Consider the following 25,366-nt stretch of genomic DNA (forward strand, 5'->3'; position numbering starts at 1 on the left):
CAATAATACTGTAAATGCTGAATTACATGTAACTAGCCTACAATTAGGTTGTATGCCAACAAACCTGCTGTTCACACCCAAAGTAATTATAATGGCTTCTCAATGCAAATTACTTGGTGGTTTGCAGAAACAGCTCAAAAATACTATATAATCTCAAGTCACTGCAAACTGCGAAAAAGTGTCATTTGTTGCTAAGTTTTCCACAACCTGTAATTCACGAATAAAATGATAGCAACCAAACACAAAGAAATTGACATACATGAGTTAATGCTATTTACTTTGTCACAATGTGTTATCACTAATGTGTTGAACATCACTACAAATTTTAAAAATATTCCTATTGGCAGAACAATTTTCACTCTGCAGCTGAGTGTGTGAACTGGTCTGAAACTTCCTGACAGATTAAAATTGTGTGATGGACCATGACTTGAACCCAGAACATATGCTTTTGGAGGAAGATGCTCTACTGACTGAGCTGTCCAAGTACAACTCATAACCTGGCCTAACAGCTGTCTTCTAGAAGTACCTCTCTCTCCTACTTTTCCAAACATTAGAAAGCTTTCCTGCGTACCTTGCACAACTAGCACTCGTGGCGAGCTCAGTCAGTACAGCATTCGCCTGTGAAACATCGAAGTTTCTGGTTCAGAAGACTGTTTTAATCTATTTTTACTGTTTCGTGTATTTCTCAAATTCACAAGCACACCAACAAATTATGGGCATACAGTAAACGAGCAAAAGGGGCACTACGATTAAAACATTCCAAGCACCTTGTACAAATGGTAATGACAAGCAGTAGATCTGGTAGGTAATAAGTGTTACATGCTAGTACACAAGTATCACCAGAACACTGTTATCATTCGATAAGATAAATATAACAATGAGTAAAAGCCATGTATTTGTATCAAATCATAAACGTACTGCACAGCAACTCACCTATCTCCACTCACAACACAGAAGTGTCTCAGAGTAACACATTTATGACCCTGCAAATCAAAACAGCCACGTATCATGCTTGCTGAAACACGCCCTGCTGAATAAGGAAATCGTACAGCTTCCGAGTTTTGTTGACATCTATCTTTATAAGCTGCCTTGCTTGGGCTAGTTTCAAGGAACCACCACAGCGACGACTTTCATTTTCCAATATGCGCCGAAAGTTAAGGTATGCCTGAGGAAGGATTCTGGTAACAGAGCAAAGCTCTCGCTCTGATTGTGACAGGCGATTTGCACCGGGCAGGGCAGAAACATCTAGTGGAGCTGCAACAGTTCGAGAGCGTGGCGCTGCAGGTATTCCATCCAGACGGACTGTAGAAGGGCCAGAAGTGAGATTTATCCTTTGCCTATCTGCACGTCTTTCTCGAATGGCAAGCTCTCTGTTGCGAGCAAGTCGCCGGTAGAGTGCACACTGGGATATGCGCCACAGACCGGCTTCTGATCGTAACTGGGACAGGCACGTTATACGTCGGCGGAGGTCGACACTGTGTGACAGTGATGTCAGCAGCATGTGATACGCGGCTGGCAGTGGTGCTAGCAGCCGTGCAAATGGAGCTAACCTTCCTGGCCCCAGAGTTAATCCACCTGATGATGAAACTAAACCAAGGCCTCTTATCAACTTGTGAGCATCAAGTCGTTTCGACAGGCGCCTATTGTATGCAGTGACAGCTGCCAGTGTTAGTGCACGCTGCAAGTCAGCATCTGGGTCATCGTCCGACCAATCCACGTGAGCTACACAAACTGTCATTAATTCTGCATGATTGTCGTAATCTATATCAAACTCTGATCGTGCAGCTGAGTATCCGGGTATTGAGCTAGGAGGAGGGCGTCGTAGCCGGTGCAGTGGTTTCTTGCCTGGCTTTTTGTGTATTTTGCCACAAGGAACGGGTAGTCGCTTATTCCCTGTACCACGTACTGTGTGCATGTATTGTGACAAATACTCTGGCAAAATTTCTGCAGCAGCCAAGCGGTGTCCACAAGCTTCCAAGAACTCTTCTGAAGACATATTTTTTTCTTGTTTATACGACTGATAGTGTGTTTCCCCGCTATATAGCTGCTGGTCTTCCAGTATTTGTTCATTTGTTGCACTGTTATTTAATACATGTGACACATCTGAGTGATGACAAATAAATGTGGTATTTTCACTGGGAAGTGTAAGTGTTCTGTTACAATTCCAGTGTCCTGTTTCCAATGTGCAGGACTCGTCCTCCAACAGAGGACAAGACAGAGCCATCTTTCTTCCAACACAACAAGATTTCTCTGGGGTAACTGAATGGTTCCTTTCCATGCAGCACTGCTTCTGAGATTCTGGTACAGAGTCCCCACCAACAACTTTTCTAGCATCAAAGATTATTTGCTGGATTTCACTTGCCTTCTCCCTTGAGCTATCTCCTAATGTGCTATTTACAACATGCCCATTAAGGCATTTGACAGTCCCACACATTTCATTGCCAGGTTTTTTGAAATCACCACCTCTGTTGAGTCCAAAGCTCGTTTGTCTCCACGAAGCAGCAACATTTATTAGAGGAGGAGGAGAAGGAGGAGGAGGAGAACTGACTGCCAATTGCTGATGATGCTGTGTGTTTTGCCTAATGTGTTCACCCTTCAAAGTAATGTCCCCTGGCAAGTTTTTGGATACCACAGGATGATAAGAAAGTGGTAAACTGTTTTCTTCTGAATTTTGTTTTTCAACTAACAGTTTTCCAAAGCTAGGCTTTTTCTGCATTAAAGAAGTGTCTAAACAAGGCAGGTGAGTATCAGTTTTGAAGGAAGCAAACAAATCTCTGTCTAGATCATCCTCCTTACTCCGCTGATCACTGTTCCTCTTCATTGTATGACGACAGATGTGACTTCCTGAGTTGGAGACTTCATGAAGCCATGAAAACGGTCCAGCAGACGAGACATAACGAGAGTCATACCGTCGTTGACACTCCTCTGGGGTACGTGCTACAGCCTCTGAAACAGCTTCCCAGTCACCATACCCATACTTCTCCAGTGCTGAGAGCAGTGTCAATTCCTCTGATATAGTCCATCCGCTGGCCTCATCGCCTACTGCAGAACTGGAAGGAGATAAAGAGTGGTATCATCCGGAAGATTAACTATGAATGTAGTTCTAACAACATCAGTAATAGCAGTATTATTCAATTTCTCAAAGGCAATAAACAAAACTATCAATAACAGATGCAGTATGTTCACAGAATCATCTGATACAGGCAGTACGTTTCTTCATTTAAGAGACTCTTGGAATAAAAAACTAAATCCATAAGTCACTTAGTGAGGTTGGAAGAGTGATGCTGGTTGTTTTTCTAAGTCAATAAATAAATAGACTATGGCTGTAGAAAGTATGCTGACACAAACTTGTCAGCTGTGGTAATTTAGGAAGCAGCTCTAATTACACATTTGTTTAACAAAAGTGCACCACACTCATCTCACTGTCACCTGAAACAGTTGGCCTTTAACCACATGTTCAAGGGAGTGACAGCAGTACAAGAAAGGAGAGGAAGAATCAATGAAATGCTAGCAGTAGATAAAAATTGAAAGCTTAAGAAGTTAAAACAACAAAGACCTCATTTAATGAGTAAAATTACAAACAGTGTAATGAGTGACACAATGAAAAGAGCTGATGACAATGATAGCAGTGTACACATGCCAAAGGAAAAGATCTTTAATGCCCATACTAAAATATAAGACAAATATAATCAAAAATTATACAAGTAGAAGAAATACATACATTGTTCCCTAAAGCCTAAAAAATTTCAAACGCATGAACAATTATCTCCTTCAATGATATCTCCTGTGTTGTTGCCTTCAGAATCACAAACAGCTCAAAACTTAAGACTGTACATGTGTTTAAAGGTGAACAATTTGGAAAAAAAAGTCTGCTTGTTTTAAACCGTAAGCGTTAAAATTTGTGGCGATTATGTAAAACAGTATGAACCAAATAGCTAAAGCATAAAACAATCTCAAACATGGGTGTACAATTCTCTTCTTCAATGACACATCATCTAATGGTTATCTGAAAGGTAAGAAATGAATGAGGAACGAGTATAATATTTGTATGCTTATCACAGTATGTAAAGTTGCCACTTGATTTTAACTGGTGGGTCACTAGCCTCAGAGACAAAGCTCAGAATGGGAAAGGAAAGGAAATTGGCCATCTTAAACAATTTAGGGAAACAGTGGAAAGCCCAGTAATCGGATGAAGATTTGAACCATCATCTTCCCAAACATGAGTCCAATGTTTTAGCACAGCATCACCACAATCAGTGGGAAGAGTGTGTAGCACTGAAGTATGAACATGTAGAGAAGGACTAACAGGTTTCAAAGTCATGTAACTGAAACTTTGTGCCTACCCCTCGTAATGATTGAAATTTTATCAGTTGTGTACACGCTGTACACTCTTTGTGTATTTGCTTCTTGGAATATTTGGAGGATCTGTGAGTTGGCCCAAAAGTGAGCAATGACAGGAAATGTGAGAAACTCCTGTACCTTGTTGGCTTTTTTGATTTTATTTTCAGCTCTTGTTTTTCCATTCTTCACGATAAACAGGTCACACATCGCTCAGGGCTGGGCATTTCCCAAAGAAAAAGTACAGTTCCTGTATGAGCAATTCGTGTATTCCAGTGTCATGTATTCAAAATGGCATACAGAGCTCTGAAGCCATTCAGGCGTATATGTTCAAACATTAGATGTGTACACTCTGCTCTTGAGGTAAAGAATATTTCCACATTTTGTTCTGGTGCTACTGGTATGTTAAAAAACATCAGAATACAGGGTAGTGTATACACAATGCTCTAATTAAATTTTCATAAGCTCCTTTCATTTCATTTTGTAACATCAGTCTAACCTCTATCAGTTCACAGGCACTATTGACCTCTGCCTCAATACTACTGACTGGCATCAGCAGTGCACACACACACACACACACACACACACACACACAATTTGTTTAATTAGGAAGAATCCCTTTTTGCCCAAAACTTACTTGTTTGATACTCTTTATGTTGCACCAATCTGCTACTCTACATCCACTGTGTTGTTTTTTTTTTTTTTTTTTTTTTTTTTTTTTTTTTGGTTTTAGGGCGCACAACTTCAATGGTCATTAGCGCCCTGACTACTCTAAAAATGCACCGCGAGCCACAAGTTGACAACAACAACTAAAAGGAAAAACACAATAAAAGACAGACTGACAGGCATAGGATTAAAAAACTTCATCAAATGTCCTTAGCGAGGTGTGTCAAATTGATAAAACAAAGAACACGAGCAGCTGCTCGTGGGTCATCCGCTAAAATGTCATCGAAAGTATTAGGCAGGTTAAGATCGAGGCGCAGTTGGTTAAGATCGGGACAGGACATTAAAATGTGTCTAACCGTCAGCAAGTGCCCACATGGGCAGAACGGCGCCGGCGCAGCCGTCAGCAGATGGCGATGGCTGAACCGGCAGTGTCCAATCCTTAACCTTGCTAAAACGACCTCCTCCCGCCGAGAAGGGCGTGAGGAGGACGTCCAAGCCACGGGAAGAGGTTTTAAGGCCCGAAGCTTGTTGTCGGTAAGTGCAGCCCAATCGGCATGCCACAGCGACACAACGCGCCGACAAATGACCCTGCTAAAATCGGACGAAGGGACACAACAAGAAGCTGTCCGAGGCTGGAGGACCGCAGCCTTGGCCGCGGCATCTGCAGCTTCGTTCCCAGGGATACCGACATGGCCAGGAACCCACATAAAGCTAACCGGCGGACCGACGTCCACCAGCCGCTGAAGAGAGCGTTGGATCCGGTGTACGAAAGGGTGAACCGGGTACGGATCACTGAGGCTCTGGATGGCGCTCAGGGAATCTGAGCAGATGACATAAGCAGAATGTCGGTGGCGGCAGATGTAAAGAACAGCCTGGTAGAGGGCAAAGAGCTCAGCTGTGAAGACCGAACAATGGTCATGGAGCCGGTATTGGAAACTTTGTGCCCCGACTATAAAGGAACACCCGACCCCGTCATTGGTCTTGGAGCCATCTGTATAAATGAAAGTCATGGTGATGAACTTCGAACGAAGTTCCAAAAAACGGGAGTGGTAGACCGAACTGGGGGTGACCTCTTTTGGGAGCGAGCTGAGGTCAAGGTGAACGCGAACCTGAGCCTGGAGCCAAGGTGGCGTGTGGCTCTCGCCCACTCGAAAGGTTGCAGGGAGTGAAAAATTAAGGTGTTGAAGGAGGCGACGAAAGCGAACTCCAGGGGGTAGCAGGGCAGAGACATACAACCTATATTGACGGTCAAGAGAGTCGTCAAAAAAGGAACGATACGATGGATGGTCGGGCATTGACAGTAGCCGACAGGCATACCGACAAAGCAGTATATCGCGCCGGTAAGTGAGTGGCAATTCGCCAGCGTCAGCATGAAGACTCTCTACGGGACTGGTATAAAATGCTCCGATCGCAAGTCGTAAACCCCGATGTTGTATGGAGTTGAGGCGGCGTAAGATGGATGGCCGTGCAGAGGAGTATACGAAGCTCCCATAATCCAGCTTGGAGCGGACGATCGACCGATATAGACGAAGTAGGACGGTTCGATCCGCTCCCCACGACATACCACTGAGAACACGGAGGACATTTAAAGAACGGGTACAACGGGCGGCCAAATATGACACATGTGGAGACCAGCTAAGTTTCCTGTCAAAGGTAAGGCCTAAAAATTTGGTTGTCTCCACGATTGGGAGAGCAACGGGACCAAGTCGTAAGGACGGTGGGAGAAACTCTTTGTAGCGCCAGAAGTTAATACAGACCGTCTTCTCGGCAGAAAAACGGAAGCCATTGGCGACACTCCAGGAGTAAAGACGGTCAAGAGAACGCTGAAGACAGCGCTCCAGGACACGTGTACGCTGCGCGCTGCAATAGATGGTAAAATCGTCCACAAAAAGAGAGCCTGATACATCAGCTGGGAGGCAATCCATTATTGGATTGATCGCGATGGCGAAGAGAGCGACGCTCAAAACTGAGCCCTGTGGCACCCCATTCTCCTGGCGAAAGGTGTCGGACAGGACAGAACCCACACGTACCCTGAACTGTCGATCCATTAAAAAGGAACGAATAAAAAGAGGGAGGCGACCGCGAAGGCCCCATGTATGCATGGTGCGGAGAATGCCCGCCCTCCAACAGGTGTCGTAAGCCTTCTCTAAATCAAAGAACACAGCCGCGGTCGGGCGCTTCCGCAAGAAGTTATTCATAATGAAGATCGACAAGGTAACCAGATGGTCAACAGCAGAGCGGCGCCTACGAAATCCACATTGGACATTGGTAAGTAGGCGTCGAGACTCAAGCAGCCAAACCAATCGAGAGTTAACCATTCGTTCCATCACTTTACAGACACAGCTGGTAAGTGAGATAGGTCGATAACTGGAAGGCAAGTGCTTGTCCTTCCCCGGCTTAGGAATCGGGACAACAATAGACTCGCGCCAGCATGCGGGAACATGTCCCTCAATCCAGATGCGATTGTATGTACGAAGAAGAAAACCTTTACCCGCAGGAGAAAGGTTCTTCAGCATCTGAATATGAATAGAATCAGGCCCTGGAGCGGAGGATCGTGATCGGCCAAGTGCGGTTTCGAGTTCCCGCATGGTGAATGGGGCATTATAACTTTCACAATTCGAGGAGCAAAAGTCAGGTGGCCTAGCCTCCTCTGCCTGTTTGCAGGGGAGGAAGGCAGGGTGGTAATGAGCGGAGCTCGAAACCTCGGCGAAAAAGCGGCCGAAGGCATTGGAGACAGCCTCAGGGGCCACAAGGACTTCATTCGCGACCTTCAAGCCAGAAACTGGGGAGTGGACCTTAGTGCCAGATAGCCGGCGCAGGCTACCCCAGACAACAGAAGAAGGAGTAAAACTGTTGAAGGTGCTTGTGAAAGCAGCCCAGCTGGCTTTCTTGCTTTCGTTAATAATACGACGACACTGAGCACGTAATCGTTTATAATTAATACACTCCTGGAAATTGAAATAAGAACACCGTGAATTCATTGTCCCAGGAAGGGGAAACTTTATTGACACATTCCTGGGGTCAGATACATCACATGATCACACTGACGGAACCACAGGCACATAGACACAGGCAACAGAGCATGCACAATGTCGGCACTAGTACAGTGTATATCCACCTTTCGCAGCAATGCAGGCTGCTATTCTCCCATGGAGACGATCGTAGAGATGCTGGATGTAGTCCTGTGGAACGGCTTGCCATGCCATTTCCGCCTGGCGCCTCAGTTGGACCAGCGTTCGTGCTGGACGTGCAGACCGCGTGAGACGACGCTTCATCCGGTCCCAAACATGCTCAATGGGGGACAGATCCGGAATCTTGCTGGCCAGGGTAGGCTTCTAGAGCACGTTGGGTGGCACGGGATACATGCGGACGTGCATTGTCCTGTTGGAACAGCAAGTTCCCTTGCCGGTCTAGGAATGGTAGAACGATGGGTTCGATGACGGTTTGGATGTACCGTGCACTATTCAGTGTCCCCTCGACGATCACCAGTGGTGTACGGCCAGTGTAGGAGATCGCTCCCCACACCATGATGCCGGGTGTTGGCCCTGTGTGCCTCGGTCGTATGCAGTCCTGATTGTGGCGCTTACCTGCACGGCGCCAAACACGCATACGACCATCATTGGCACCAAGGCAGAAGCGACTCTCATCGCTGAAGACGACACGTCTCCATTCGTCCCTCCATTCACGCCTGTCGCGACACCACTGGAGGCGGGCTGCACGATGTTGGGGCGTGAGCGGAAGACGGCCTAACGGTGTGCGGGACCGTAGCCCAGCTTCATGGAGACGGTTGCGAATGGTCCTCGCCGATACCCCAGGAGCAACAGTGTCCCTAATTTGCTGGGAAGTGGCGGTGCGGTCCCCTACGGCACTGCGTAGGATCCTACGGTCTTGGCGTGCATCCGTGCGTCGCTGCGGTCCGGTCCCAGGTCGACGGGCACGTGCACCTTCCGCCGACCACTGGCGACAACATCGATGTACTGTGGAGACCTCACGCCCCACGTGTTGAGCAATTCGGTGGTACGTCCACCCGGCCTCCCGCATGCCCACTATACGCCCTCGCTCAAAGTCCGTCAACTGCACATACGGTTCACGTCCACGCTGTCGCGGCATGCTACCAGTGTTAAAGACTGCGATGGAGCTCCGTATGCCACGGCAAACTGGCTGACACTGACGGCGGTGGTGCACAAATGCTGCGCAGCTAGCGCCATTCGACGGCCAACACCGCGGTTCCTGGTGTGTCCGCTGTGCCGTGCGTGTGATCATTGCTTGTACAGCCTTCTCGCAGTGTCTGGAGCAAGTATGGTGGGTCTGACACACCGGTGTCAATGTGTTCTTTTTTCCATTTCCAGGAGTGTACAATTCGCCACTGTAGGGTGGCGTTTAAAGGTGCGTAAAGCACGTCGACGAGCACGTAAAGCGTCTCTACATGCTGCGGTCCACCAGGGGACCGGTACGCGACGTGGAGAAGAAGTAGGGTGAGGGATGGAATATTCAGCAGCAGCGAGAATGACTTCCGTGAGGTGTGCGACCTGACGATCGCAGCTTGTGACGGTTTGATCCTGAAAGGTCGCCCTGGAAGAAAAGAGCCCCCAGTCTGCCTTGGAGATGGTCCAACTAGAGGAGCACGGAGATGGAGTATGCTGCAGGAGATGGATAACACACGGGAAGTGGTCGCTCGAATAAGTATCAGCAAGTGCATACCACTCAAATCGGCGTGCAAGTTGGGGAGTACATATAGAGAGGTCTAAATGGGAATAGGTATGAGATGTGTCCGAAAGAAAAGTAGGGGCGCCAGTATTAAGGCAGACAAGATTGAGCTGGTTGAAAAGGTCTGCTAACAAGGAGCCCCTCGGGCAGGAGGCTGGAGAACCCCAAAGGGGATGGTGGGCATTGAAGTCTCCAGTTAACAAAAACGGTGCAGGTAGCTGAGCAATAAGTTGCATCATGTCTGCCCTGGTAACGGCAGATGACGAGGGAGTGTAAACGGTACAAAAGGAAAACGTAAAAGTGGGGAGAGTAATGCGGATGGCGACTGCCTGCAGGCCGGTGTGCAACGAGATGGGATCGTAGTAAATATCATCCCGGACCAGCAACATAACCCCTCCATGAGCTGGGATTCCTACCATAGGGGGTAGGTCAAAACGCACAGAGGTGTAGTGTGCCAAGGCAATGTGATCGCATGGGCGTAGCTTCGTTTCCTGGAGGGCTACGACGAGCGGACGATGCAAGCGGAGCAGCAACTTCAAGTCCTCTCGGTTGGAGCGAATGCTGCGAATATTCCAGTGAATAAGTGCCATCGTAAGAAAAGGAAGATGAGAGAAGGGGGTCACCTCGAAGGCCGCTTAGGGCCTGGCTTCGAGCGAGCACTGCCGCCGCTATCAGTAGGCGGACAGTCATCGTCCATTGGGTCTATAGGGTCATCGGCCATCTCGGGAGGATGGCCGGGAGGGGGAGCTTCCTCCGCCGGTGAACGGCCAGATGTACGGCTACCGGCGATGCGGCCAGGCGAAACGGATGACGGCCTGGGGCGGCAACCGCTGGGTGGCGCAGGAGAAGAGATGCGCCGTGGCGGAGAAGGAGAACTGTGCTTCCTATGCGCCTTTTTGGAAGGACGTTTGGTGGAAGTACCTGTCGAAGGCTGGGAGGTCGAGGGACGGAGGAAGTCTGCACGGGATGGTTCCTTCTTGAAGGACCGTGCATCTGACTTCGGGGTCTTCGACTTAGCAGAAGCTGAGGAAGTGGCTGGTGTCTGTGGTGTGATGGGAGGAAGAGGAGACGTCGACCGCGCGATCTTAGCACTGGCCGAACGGACGACCGTGGTGCTGAAGGTCAGATCGCATGTCTGGGTTGCGACCTCCCGGGTAGTCCGAGGAGAGGCGAGGACAGTACTATATTTCCCCGCTGGGAGCAGCGTGGGCTTCCTACTAGCCAATAGCTTGCGAGCAGCCGAGGTGGACACTTTCTCTTTGACACGAATTTCTTGGATGCAACGTTCATCCTTATAGACAGGACAGTCGCGGGAGGATGCGGCATGGTCACCCTGACAGTTCACACAATGAGGAGACGGAGGTGGACAGTCACCCTCATGGGCATCCCTGCCACAAGTGACACATTTAGCCGCATTGGAACAAGACTGTCGAGTGTGATTGAAACGCTGACACTGGTAGCAGCGCGTAGGTGTCGGGACATAGGGGCGAACAGAAATAACCTCGTAGCCCGCCTTGATGCGCGATGGCAGCTTAACACTATCGAAGGTCAAGAAGAGTGTCCGGGTCGGTACAAGGTCGTTGTTGACCTTTTTCATGACCCGATGGACAGCCGTCACGCCCTGCTCAGCGAGGAAAGATTGAAGCTCCTCGTCAGTCAATCCGTCGAGGGAGCTAGTATACACTACACCACGAGACGAATTCAAAGTTCGGTGGGCCTCCACCCGGACAGGGAACGTGTACAGGAGGGTGGCCCGAAGCAGTTTTTGTGCCTGAAAGGCACTCTCAGTTTCGAGTAATAAGGTGCCGTTATGCAACCTGGTACAAGATTTGACAGATCCGGCTATGGCATCAACGCCCTTCTGAATAACAAAAGGGTTGACAGAGGAAAAATCCTTTCCGTCCTCAGTGCGAGAAACTACGAGGAACTGTGGGGCAGGCGGTAGTACTTTTGTCACTGTTGGCTGGTCACGTTTCCGTTTTTGGGTCGAAGTCGAAAGCGATGGAGTAGAATCCATTGCGGAGGAATCCCCCATGATTGCCAGCGTCTCCGATGGCGCATTCCTTCCTTGTGGGGACCCTCTCAGAGGGCACTCCCGCCTTAGGTGAATGTTTACACCTCAGGTCACACCTCCCGAGAAACAGACGGAGGGACCAATCGGCATGGTCAGAAGGTATCAGCTCAGGCAATCACCCCTCCCCGGGCCTGGCCTTTACCAGGGGGTACGCGCGTGCCTTACATGTCTACCCAGGGCGGGGACTTACGCGTTACCCCGTCACCGGCTACGCGTGCGAACGCGTGGGTCGGCCTTCAGACACGCACAGGGAGGAAGGAAGAAGAGGAAAAAGAAGAGAGAGAGGGAGAAAGAGGACAGACTGTCTCAAACGCCGAGGCGGAGACCAGAGAAGGCAAGGAGAAGAAGGCAATGAGAAGGCAAGGAGAAAAAGGCAATGAGAAGGCAAGGAGAAAAAGGCAATGAGAAGGCAAGGAGAAAAAGGCAATGAGAAGGCAAGGAGAAAAAGGCAATGAGAAGGCAAGGAGAAAAAGGCAAGGCAATGAGAAGGCAAGGAGAAAAAGGCAAGGCAATGAGAAGGCAAGGAGAAAAAGGCAAGGCAATGAGAAGGCAAGGAGAAAAAGGCAAGGCAATGAGAAGGCAAGGAGAAAAAGGCAAGGCAATGAGAAGGCAAGGAGAAAAAGGCAAGGCAATGAGAAGGCAAGGAGAAAAAGGCAAGGCAATGAGAAGGCAAGGAGAAAAAGGCAATGAGAAGGCAAGGAGAAAAAGGCAATGAGAAGGCAAGGAGAAAAAGGCAATGAGAAGGCAAGGAGAAAAAGGCAATGAGAAGGCAAGGAGAAAAAGGCAATGAGAAGGCAAGGAGAAAAAGGCAATGAGAAGGCAAGGAGAAGTCAGGGGAAAGAGTAAGGAAGACAGTAAGGTGGAGAAGAGCAAAGAAAGGGACCAACAAAAGGAAGGAAGAAACGAGAAGTGAAAAACCAAAAAGGCCACGATTATAGGTCGTGAAACCGTCCGTCTCCGGACGCAGGCGCTAACTACCCCCGTGAGGGGGATGGACTCCTTTTAGTCGCCTCTTACGACAGGCAGGAATACCTCGGGCCTATTCTAATCCCCGGACCCGCAGGGGGGATCCACTGTGTGGTGAGTAGCAATCTATCCTTTTCATAATATTGTCATTATTCTATACTGGATTTTGCGTTGTTCAATTATACACCTCTTGTGTTGATGCTATTTAAATTAACTACAAACTCTATACTCTGAAAATGGTACTGGTATTAAAATGAGTTTCTATATTCTCCACTGTATTTTTTATACAGATATTGGTCTTGCAAAATCTGCCAAGACTTAAACTTTACATTCATGATATTTCACTAATTTTTTTTCTTTTCCTAGTGAAAGTACACATTTTTGAATACAGAAATAATACGGCTACAAGACAAAACACTGCATTTTTGCATTCTAAAGTACAAACACCAAATAGTGTGTATATGTGTACACCACACCTTTCCCATTACCCCCATCCAATACATGTCAGCTACACTGAAGAGCCAAAGAAACTGGCACACCTACCTAATATCGTGTAGGGTCCTGCGAGCACGAGGAAGTGCTGCAACATGACGAGGCCTGGACTCTACTAATGTCTGAAGTAGTGCTGGAGGGAACTGACACCACGAATCCTGCAGTGCTGTCCATAACTCCGTATGAGTGCAAGAGGAGGAGATATCTTTCTAAAAGCATGTTGCAAGGCATCCCAGGTATGCTGAATAATAATCATGTCTGTGGAGTTTGGTGACCAGCAGAAGTGTTTAAACTCAGAAGTGTGTTCCTGGAGCCACTCTGTAGCAATTCAAAACCTTTGGGATGTCACACTGTCCTGCTGGATGAACATGAATGGACGCAGGTGATAAGATGGAAAGCTTATGTACATGTCACCTGTCAGGGTCATATCTAGACATACCAGGGGTCCCATATCACTCCAACTGCACACGAACCACACCATTACAGAGGCTCCAACAGCTTGTACAGTACCCAGCTGACATGCAGGGTATACGGATTCATGAGGTTGTCTCCATAACCGTATTCATTCATCCGCTTGATACAATTCAAAACTAGACTCATCCAAACAGGCAACATGTTTTCAGTCATCAATAGTCCAATGCTGGGCCCAGGTGAGGCATAAAGCTTTGTGTTGTGCAGTCATCAAGGGTACATGAGTGGGCCTTCAGCTCCGAAAGCCGATATCTATGGTGTTTTATTGAATGGTTCGCACATTGACACTTGTTGATGGCCCAGCACTGAAATCTGCAGCAATTTGCGGAAGGGTTTCACTTCTGTCACATTGAACAATTCTCTTCAGTTGTGACTGGCCCCGTTCTTGCAGGATCTTTTTCCGGCCACAGCGATGTTAGAGATTCTATATTTTAGGGGATTCCTGATATTCACAGTACATTCGTTAAATGGTTGTATGGAAAAATCCCCACTTCATCACTACCTCAGAGATGCTGGGTCACATCGCTCATGCGCTGACTATGACGCCATGTTCAAACTCACTTAAAACTTGATAACCTGCCATTGTAGCAACAGTAACATATGCAACAACTGTGCAAGGCACTTGCCTTATACAGGCGTTGCCGACAGCAATGCTGTATTCTGCCTGTTTACTTCTCTCTGTATTTGAATACGCATGCTTAAACCAGTTTCTTTGGTGCTTTAATGTATACCTCTGATGACACTGCAATACTGCCAGAGGCAGCAAAGGGCTTGGAAGAGCAGTTGAACAGAATGGACAGTGTCTTGAAAGTAGGGTAGAAGATGAACATCAACAAAAGAAAAACAAGTATAACTGAAAGTAGTCAAATTAAATCAGGTGACGCTGAGGGAATCTGATTAGGAAACAAGACACAAAATAGTAGATGAGGTTTGCTATTTAGTCAGCATAACAACTGATGATGGCTGAAGCAGAGAAGATATAAAATGAAGACTAGCAACGGTAAGAAAAGTAATTCTTAAGAAGAGAAATTTGTTATCACTGAATATAGATTAAAGTGTTACGAAGTCTTTTCTGAAGGTACCTGTCTGGAATGTCGCCATGTATGAAAGTGAAACATGGACGATAAACGGTCTAGAGAATAAGAGAATAGAAGCTTTTAAAATGTCATGCTACAGAAGAATGCTGAAGTTAAGGTGGGTAGATCATATAACTAATGAGGAGGTACTGAATAGAATTGGGGAGACAAGAAATTTGTGGCATAACTTGACTAAAAGAAGGGTTTGGTTGATAGGATAGTGTTGTACATCAAAGGATCACCAATTTAGTACTGCAGGGAACTGTGTGTATGGGGGATGGAGGGGTGCAGAAGGGGGGGGTTGGCGATTGTAGAGGGAGACCTAGAGATGAATATAGTAAGCAGATTTAGAAGGATGTAGGTTGCACTAGTTATTCAGAGATGAAGAGGCTTGCACAGGATAGAGCAGCATAGAAAGCTGCATTGAAGCAGTCTTTGGACTGAAGACCACAACAACAATTACAGCAGACAAATGTTATTTTATTTCCACATTATTGGCAGTCGAGCATTAATTGCCTTGCAGAATAATGAAGTTATTTCTGTCAGTTCACTCAAGAAATGAAAAATTTGGAAGTAATTGTGGGAAATAGCGTAATAGACTACCAATACGATGTCTTAGAATACAAAATTTCCATTTCCTACTTCTTCTCAAAAGTGTACAAACTGAGCGCAAATTTGAGGATTTTTGCAAAAAGTGCAAAAAATGGGTATTTTTAGTGCACTTTAAGAAAAAAGTCTTCTGCAATACCCATATCTCACTGGTACTCAAATTAAATCAACATATAACATATTTTATCATATTCCACGATTATTGTTTAGTACACTCTGGGGAAGGTAATATCGTAAAGTCCTGATGACCAGGCAGAGAGAGAGAGAGAGAGAGAGAGAGAGAGAGAGAGAGAGAGAGAGAGAGAGAGAAGGTTGGGGGGAGGGGTTCTATCTTTTGTCACAGCATGACATATTTCATTCTTTTTCTGCTATAATAACTACTGAATCAAACTGGTTTATTACGTTCAAAATTTAACTGTGCATTACCAATGCACTGGACTACCACGGTAGTAAAAAGTGTTGCACAACAGATGCATCACACATAGTACACACTGCAAGTTTTACACCATTGTCACATGGTGTAAATTTTGGTGAAGTTCATAACAGTCTGCCTGTCATTTTTTGGAAAGGATCCATGAATAAGAGAATGTTAAGCACAGCTTTTTACTGTGCAGAGCTACTGGTGTGTTAGTTTAATTCACAGTACAGTACAGCATATTTTGTGTTCGCATAGTTTGCTGTTTATGTGGAATGCTAGTGCACTGATGAAAAATACAAAGTGTTGCTATTGTCTGGGGTGGCTCATCCACTGCTGGTTTCTTTTGCAGTGAGAAAACCAGCACCTTCATCCCCACTGGGACCACACCTGACAGGTGTGTAACACCAGCTGTGGTGACTTTCTTTGCTGTAGATTCCCTAGCCTGATAAGTGTTTCTTTACACAAGATCTCATGCCTGATGATACATTTCTCTAAGTGTCAGAGGTCAAAGCTGGAAGAGTTCTCATTTGGGGTCCTAAACTTATTTTTTCTTCTAGCTACTTGAACTTTTTACAGTTTTCATTAATTTGCAGTAAAATGTCATGAGGGGAACTATACTGCTGGCCAATGATGTCCCTGAGGATACTGGAATAACTGCAATATTGTGCTGTTCCGGAATCCAGTATGTGTCACTCCTTGATGGCCAATAAAATTAATTTGCTGGGCCATGTGGATGCATAAAGCTTATTAAAGCATCCTTCTGCTCAGAAGAAGTTTCAAAGACATTTGCAATCCACCACTCTTCTTCATAAATGCATACAGCATGTTGACCTGGCTGTAAGTCCGATATTAATATATCCTCCACACTATTGTCACTAATACTGGCCAGAAAACATGATGCATTATTTGAAACTCTGCCAATCTGACTTCTTGTTTCATCAATTGTCAATAAAATGATGACTGATAGAGTATCCCCATGTTAAAATCTCACTTCTTTCAACACTTAACTTTGTTCAACTGATTCTTTACTGATGAAAGCAAATTTTTACCATTAATGCTCTCAGTGCAGCATCAAAACATATCAGACCTCCAGCCAGGACAATATGGTATTTACGAAAAACAGTGATGGATAGGAAATATCTGTGGGACTTCCACTGAGTGGAAGGATGCTTCAATAAGCCTTATGCACTCAGAAGGCACAGCAAATTCATTTTATAGTACATCAAGGAGTGACAAGTGCTCAGTTCTGGAATAGCACATTACTGCAGTTATTCCAGCATCCTCAGTGACACCATCTGGCCAGCAGTATATATTGTTTTCCTCATGACATTCTACGACAAATTACTGAAACCTGTGAAAATTCAAATAGTTAGAAAGAGATGTAAGATTAGGATACTAAAAGAGACCTCTTCTAGCTTTGACCTACGGCACTTTACAAAATGTATCATCAGGTTTGGAAACCTGTGGTAAAGAAACCCACCCCTGGCTGCTATTGCACAGCTATCATGCATGGACCACTGTTGCAGTGGGGATTGGGATACTGGTTTCCTTACTTTTAAAAGAAACCAGCAGTGGACAAGCCACGTGGTCAATAGCAACACATTTATACAATCTTTACATCTGTACACTAACGTTCCTCATAAACCACAAACTATGTGAAAACAAAATAGGTTACACTTTAAACCAGAATTAAACTAGCACGGCAACAGCATTGCACATTAGAAAGACTTATTGAAAATTCTCTATAACTAGTCCTTTACAAAAAATGACTGGCAGACTGCTATGAAAGTCATCAAAATTTGCACCATGTGACAATGGTGCAAAACTGATGGCAATTTATACAATGCATGTTGCAGCTATTATGCAACACTTCTACTACTATGGTGGTTCAGTGTCTTGGTAATGTACAGTTAAATTTTGAAGTTGATAAATCAGCTTAATTTGGAAGTTATTACAGCACAAAAAAAGGTCATGATGAATCATAACAAAAGATGCCTCCCCCCTCCCCCCGACTTCTTCTGATTTGATCTCACTTTCTAGTCATCAGGACTCAAAATATTTCCTTCCCCAGACAGTAATAGACAGTAACTGTGGAACGCAGAACATTTCATTTTTTCAATTCACCTCCACCTTGTCAGTTTTTTGAGTCCTCTATGCTCGTACTGAAAAATCATAGTAATTTAAGTTGTTCGGAACATGGTTTTTCTAATGAAAATGGTTTGAAAGAATTTTCAGAAGACCTGTATGTAAAAGTGGGCTACAACTACCCATTTTTGACATTTTTAGAAAAATTGTAAAATTTGCTCTCAATTTGTAAACTACTGAGAAGCAGTAAGAGAATGAAAGTTTGTATTCTACAACCACGTATCGATAGGTTATTACCTGAAACTTTTCAGGCTTACCCCGCAATAACTTCCAAAGATACAAAAATCATAACTGTACATTTTTTTTTCCAGGCCTATTTTTTCAGGCGACTGTTTCAAATTATCCACGAGATAATTGCTGAAAATTTTTTATTTCGCTTAAGACAGCGCAAAAAGTTGTACAAGAGGTCACAGTTTTGTCCCCCACTCCCCCTTCGAGAAAATGTTGCCGGAAATATTAAATCTCAAATTTGGTGAAAACACAGAGCTGCACTCTGTATAGCTTCATTGTGGGGCCAAAACAAAATATCTAGAACTGTTACAGATTTATAGCATTTAAAAAAAAAAAAAAAAAAAATTCACGTCTTTAAAATAGTGTTTGCTGTGTCACCTTTGGAGGCCTGATCTCAGGGCAGGAAGGTTTTTGGAGAAAACAAAAAAATAGGTGTTTCTTACTTATTCCTGAATTTTAAAATATGCTAAATTCAGTAACATCTGAGACTATGAAGGAAACCACCTGCCAGAAGTGATACAGATTATGCCCACGGTAACTTGCAACCGCCAATCAAACTGTATGTGTGTGTGTGTGTGTGTGTGTGTGTGTGTGTGTGTGTGTGTGTTTTCTCCAACAGCTTGAGAAAGGAATTCCATTCCGTAAGCTAGCAAAGTAAAGCTCCATACCTTTTGTGTGTGAATCTGTCAACAATGTAGCGCTTCTGCCTTTAGGAGAGTCATCTCCTTTGTTCCTAAATAATTCATTCTTCTCTAGCAGTACTTTTCGTAAATTATTATTACATATGTTTGCTACATGTGACTCAACATTTATAACCCTTCCATTTATTTCAATAGCAATGTTATCCTGTACTCTTACTGGTGACTACATTCCTTACAACCTTAAGTCTGAGACTGAATTACTTATTTCTGAAATAATGTGGACATTCCTTGAATTTTAATAAATATTCTTAGTAGTTAGGGGTAGTTTTTGCAATGTGCATGTACTGCAGGATCTTTAGTTGTTCCTGCCACCAGATACATTTCCTTTTTCCCCTCTTGTGATCTGTTGTTTTCTATGTTGTTGTTTACTGTTTCCTCTGATTAGCTTATGCTGAAAGCTATTTTCAAATAATGATACGAATTTATCATCAAACAGATTAAATGTTATGTCATCATTTGGTTCACCATAAATTTCATCCAAGTCTTCTCTTGTAAACCATTCTTAAAAAAGATTTGTTCTTGGGTAACTAATTAGTCTAAGTGATATTTCCCTCTCTTATTCAACTGTAGGCTGTACTTAATATACCCCAGTCTCCCAACTGTAGCAATAGGCACTGCACTCACATGAGATTTCATTTCAGTCATCAGCAGCCTGCTCAGCTTAAGAGTTCATACGGCTAACAGCAGTGCTAACCCGATACTAGTCATGGCACTGTAGGACCTCCACAAAACTCACGTGTGTGTGTGTGTGTGTGTGTGTGTGTGTGTTTGCCACTCCTATTTCATATGTACCTTTTAACATATTACATTTTTTTAATCACATTTTGGAATTTTTTATTTTCCCTCAGAAATGTGTTGTTGGTGTTTTGAGTCATGGAGTGTGTTCTCTAAATGAATGTTACTGGGTTGTAAAAATTTCACTGGACTGTGTGGAATAGTTCCAAAGTTATTAAGACCTGAAGTTGGGTCTGAAGATAGATTGCCAGATGCGGGTTACAATTTCTGGGTCACGCCACCTTCTTTCACAAGCCATAATTCTCAAACTAATTGGCAGGGGAAACTAATACTTTGTACACAAGTGTTCCACGCATGGTAGAATTAGTGTACTGAACTTTAGTCAAATCTGAGACTATGAACTGGAGCCCCTGGTTGAACTGTCATGAAATGACCCTGAACACACTTAACACTACATAAATTCTCATTATCTATGGGCCACAAACATTTGTTTGGCCTCCAGGTTAATGCTTCATATGTATGATATATACCCCCCCTCCCCCTCCCCACACACACACTCACTCTTCCCTCCAATACTAAATTGGTGATCCTCAATGTCTCAGAATGTGTGCTATCAACCGATACCTTCTTTTGGTCATGTTGTGCCACGAATTTCTTGTCTCTCTAATTCTATACAGTACTTCCTCGCCAATTGTGTGATTGCCCCATCTTTATCTTCAACATTCTTCTGTAACATCATATTTCGAAAGCTTCTATTTTCTACTCGCCTAAACTGTTTCTCGTCCATGTTTCACTTCCATAAATGGATACACACCAGACAAATACCTTCATATAAGACTTTCTAACACTTAAATCTATATACAATGTTAAAAAATTTCTCTTCTTAAGAAATGCTTTTCTTGCCATTATCCATCTACATTTTGTACCCTCTCAACTTTGGTTATCATCAGTTACTTTAGTGAGCAAATAGCAAAACGCTTCCACTTTCCTGAGTGTGTCATTTCCTAATTGGATTCCCTCAGCATTTCATTCTCTGTTTCATTTTTGGTGATGTTCATCTTATACCTTCCTTTCAAGACAGTGTCCATTCCCTTCAACTGTTCTTCCAATTCCTTTGCTGTCTCTGACAGAACTACAATGTCATCAGAAACACTCTTAAGTTTTTGTTTCTCCTCCCTGAACTTTAATTCCTACTCAAAATTTTACTTCTTCAACACACAGATTGAATAACACTGGGAGTAGACTACAACCCTGAATCACTACCTTCTCAACCACTGCTTCCCTTTCATGCCCCTTAATTCTTATAACTGCCCTCTGGTGTCTATACCAGTTGTAAATAGCCTTTCACTCCTGTATTTTACCCCTAATTTTGGGTCGACTGAAGCGTCCGATCCCACCAGTCAGCTTTGACCTGTGACATAAGGCTGTTGTGGTATGTGACGTCACGACGGCGCGGAATTTAGTTTGTGAGTGTGGCGTGTTTGTAGGTGTCGTTTTGATGTGATTGGTGGTGTTCTCTGGTGGTGTGTTAAAGCGTTCTGTGTTATGTGATGTTTTTGGTTTATTTTGCTTGTGTGGCATGTGTATAGGTGGCATATTGTTGCGGTCGGTGGTTCTCTCTGGTGGTGTGTTTATGGGTAGCATGTTACGTGGCGTATGGGGTTCATTTGCGTGGTAGCATTGCACGTGTGTGGTATCGGTAGTGACTGTGCTTTTAGAGGAATATTTTTCAGCGAGTTAACGATTTTGGTTTAGTTAAGTCAACGTTATTGTAGTTTTTTTCTGTTTGTCGTGTGTGAATTTTGGTAAATTGCTTTTTTTATGTTTTCGTAGGTACGGATTGACTGACAAGGTCAACAGTTTTCTGTTGTCGGCGATAATGGGGGACAGTGCGTTGTCTCTAATAAAATTTCTTCAGCTATTCGGATTTTTGGATGAAGTCATGGAGTGTTCAGTGCATCATGAAGAAATGAGGCTTACTAAAGTTCCGGCGCCTCGGACCAGGGAGATGTCTTAAGGATAACAGGTCAAGGGAAGTGTTCTATTCCAATTTTGTCGATTTGTTGTGTTTTTTGAGGTAGTGATGATTGTGGATGCGGTTGTAGTTTTGGGTTTTATGATTTGGTATCAGTAGATTCTGTTGACCTATATAGGTGAAGGGAAGTGTTCGATTCCGATGTGTGGTTGTGGCTGTTCCGGTATCGGGAGTTGCTGTTGAGTGAAATAGGTCAAGGGAAGTGTTCGATTCCAATTTATGGGTTTGGGAGCTGCTGTTAAGATATATAGGTCAAGGGAAGTGTCCGATTCCCTAGAATATTTTGTTTAGTGGAATTTGGGGAGTATTGTGTTGTCGGTTTTTTTCGTCATTTTGTGTGGTTTGGTATGGTGGTATGTTTCTGAATTTGTTTATGTTTACTGTGTCCCCACCCAAAAACCTACAATTTCCCTCGCTTGTCCCGTTAGTTTCATTAGGTTTTTTGTGGAACCTGTGTGTGATGGTTTTTCAATGTATTTTCGTGTTTGTGGTCATTTTTACGTAATGACGGCATAGGCGCCATATTGGAGTCGTAGAGTATGGTCGTTTCCACCATATTTGTGACGTCATGGGTCAAAGCAGACGGGTGGAATTGGACGCTTCTATATTTCCCTAATTTCAAAGGGAGTACTCCAACACTGTCAAAAACTTTCTCTAAGTCAACAATGCTATAAATGTAGGTTTGTCTTTCCTTAATGTATCTTATAAGTCATAGTGTCAGTATTGCCTCACGTGTTCCTACATTCCTCCAGAATCTAACCTGATCTTCCCCAAGGTCGGCTTTCACCAGTTTTTCAATTCATCCATAAAGAATTTATGTTAGCATTTCTCATACATGACTTATTAAACTAATGGTTTGGTAATTTTCACACCTGCCAGCAACTGCTTTCTTTGGAATTACTACATTATTCCTGAAGTCTGAGGGTACTTCTCTGGTCTCTTACATCTTGCATACCACATGGAAGAGCTTTTAACAGATGGTTCTCCCAGTGCTATCAGCAGTTCTGACGGCAAGAACTCTTCACTTAACTGTAGTATATGTTAATCAACTTATTCGCAATAAAATATAACTTTTGATCACGAGTCTTACTTTATATTATACAATGTTTACTGTCAGCAGAATATGGCCCAATATTTGATGCATTTTTACATGATAATTTGAATACACTACCTCAGATCATGAAATCTTCTGTTTTTCGTGGTGAGGGAGAAAAGGAAAACACTGGCACAGCTAATAGGTGAACAACATGTGGATCAGGAAAATAACGAGTCACAAGGCGTGGCTCTGAGGATGAAGGTCACAAAAGGTTTAGGGCAGAAGGGGAGGTACTCAAGAACTGACTATGGTGAATGGACAGTTTCCACTTATGTAATTAGTGTTTGGGGAAAGGTGGGGGAAGGGGAATAGGATTTATATAGAATGAACAGAGAAAGCCACTGAAACCATTGGTCGTGTAATGTGTAAAACTATCAGCAACTTAGTGGAAGTTTCAGGTAGCCATGAATACAGATACACAACCATATCCACATAGAGCACAACATAATAACAGCAGTATATATGGTACATAATGCAGCATATTTCACATGTGCCACTACCTCCTGATTTAATAAAAAATGCCAATGACTCAACTGATGCAGGAAATGGTGGACGGTTCTAAACTACAGTCACCCAGACAAATTATCTATAGGGTGCAGAATTGAGAGCATGAGTGGCATACAACTACAACTCGAAAGGATGGGAGGCATAACGGTAGTATTTAGCATAGGAAATTTTCATATCAGAAAACAGCGAGAGATAATCAAATAGTTGGTGAAGTATTTGAGTGAACTCTACAAAGTCTTGGTGATATTTGGTGTGAAGAAAAAGGCTGAGTTGGGTTTGAGAAGTTTTTGGGAGCAAATGGGCATACAAAGAGATTGCAGATGAGGTAGGATATGGATAAAGGTACAATGTTTAGGGATGTACATAATGTATTGAGGAGTAGATTGAAGGTCAAGTTGGACTTGACGGAATCTTTGCTGACACATAGAGGTGTCTGAGTATATCTGTTTCTATATGATCTAAAGCCCAATTAAAATAATAAACACTGTAAATGACCCAAGAGAAGATGTCTACCTTAATTTGGTGGGAGGTATAACAGTGTAGCGATGATAGTTCCGGTGTTGTCCTGGCTGTTGACCTTGACTGAAACATGTTGCGCATAGGTGTGCATCACACTCAGCACACCGTAATGTGGGTTCACCTTCATCAAAGACATCACAGCACCATGCGCATGTATTGTCATACACGTACTTCAGCACATCTGCAATACCCAATGTGACATATATACATGTATAATTCAGCAAATATACTTTAGCCCTAGACTAGTTCTAAATGTAGTGGAGAGAGAGAGAGAGAGAGAGAGAGAGAGAGAGAGAGAGAGAGAGAGAGAGAGGACTTAACTAAGGAAGTAGATTGCCGCAAGAACCTGACAAAGTGCACTAACAATCTGTCAATTACAATTTGCTGCTGAACCTCGCTTGTGAAATGACAAATAAGAGATCGAAAAATTTCAAGCATCTGCAAGGAAAATACAGCTCATTGACAAACCAAAGGCATTTGAAAATAGCATTATTAAAAACTTTAATACAATGTAAACAAACAACACAATAGCTCAGTGATATTTGCCTGTGTTCAACGAAAACAAATACACCAGTAAATAGCCTGCAGAATACAGCGTATTCACTGTGATACGTCAAACTTGTAAAACTGTAGCTTTGATTTTTCAGTAGTATTTCTCCAGAATGACTGTTTTCAACAATATCTTAAATGTCGATACTCATGAGAATACTGTCTGGGTGAAATCACATACGATCACTAATTTTACAAAATGTGTAAGCTACTGCCACTCTTTCCTCAAAATACATTGTAACCTACACACAAATTCAACATAACGACACGCAACTCCATTACGATTATTGCAAATAATAATGCTTTCAAAAATTCCCGTTCACTACAACTCTAATAACGGGAAGTATAAATTAATAATTAAATTGTTGTATATAATCTTCACTTAGCATAGAATCACAATGTAAGAAGGTAATTAAATTATTGTATATAATCTTCACTTGGCATAATACCACACTGTAAGAAAGTGATAAATGGATTTCACGCATAACTTCCAAGGCAATAGTTACCATCTGCAGTATCGAATTCTTCATCCTCTCTATAAATACATGAAGAGACAGACTTTCTCATGTTTACATCACAAATCACCATCTCCGCTTCAGTCGTTACCGCCACACGGTAGTTACTTGTTACTAGTTACCAACACGTGAAAAACACCAACACTGTCAAAAGTACTTCTTCTGTACCATGGGCGTATGTTGTGCAGTACTGTATTTTTTGTTTTCTAAATCAAAGATATTATTATAATTTCAACCAAGGAGGTTATAGTGATGTAACAAAAAGTTGCGCGAACGTTAACATTGACTATGCTACAAGTATATCTATTCCTACAACTTAAATTCCTCATTAACATTCATTGGCATTGCCAAATCACAGCTGAACGGTAAACTGATACATTCCTGGCCGACCGAGTGCCGACTAACATCTGATGCTACGTATCTGATCAGACTGATAGTACAATGAAGATTTTGCTCTTATTCGTATTTGTACGATAAAAGTAGACGAAGATGAAAATTACTTTTAATTCTTTGGCT

General features: G+C 43.7%; 1 protein-coding gene across 1 annotated transcript; it reads right to left on the reverse strand.

Moving 5' to 3' along the window:
* Nucleotides 1-72: 72 nt before the first annotated feature.
* Nucleotides 73-25,045, reverse strand: LOC126162441 (uncharacterized). Its single transcript, XM_049918952.1, has 4 exons — nt 24,842-25,045; nt 23,781-23,967; nt 934-3,050; nt 73-207 (listed from the first exon to the last, which is right to left on the reverse strand). The coding sequence occupies exons 1-3, from the start codon at nt 24,921-24,923 to the stop codon at nt 1,007-1,009; spliced, it is 2,313 nt and encodes a 770-aa protein (XP_049774909.1). The 5' UTR covers nt 24,924-25,045; the 3' UTR covers nt 73-207; nt 934-1,006.
* Nucleotides 25,046-25,366: the final 321 nt, after the last annotated feature.

Source organism: Schistocerca cancellata, chromosome 2 (genome assembly GCF_023864275.1).
Source record: "Schistocerca cancellata isolate TAMUIC-IGC-003103 chromosome 2, iqSchCanc2.1, whole genome shotgun sequence".
Lineage (NCBI taxonomy): Eukaryota > Metazoa > Arthropoda > Insecta > Orthoptera > Acrididae > Schistocerca > Schistocerca cancellata.

Coding starts and splice junctions, on each gene's coding strand:
- LOC126162441 (XM_049918952.1), bottom strand. CDS start 24,923: ATGGTGATTTGTGATGTAAACATGAGAAAGTCTGTCTCTTCATGTATT. Junction 23,968..24,841: donor AGAATTCGATACTGCAGATG/GTAACTATTGCC, acceptor TGGGTATTGCAG/ATGTGCTGAAGTACGTGTAT. Junction 3,051..23,780: donor ATACCTCCCACCAAATTAAG/GTAGACATCTTC, acceptor ATCTCCTTCCAG/TTCTGCAGTAGGCGATGAGG.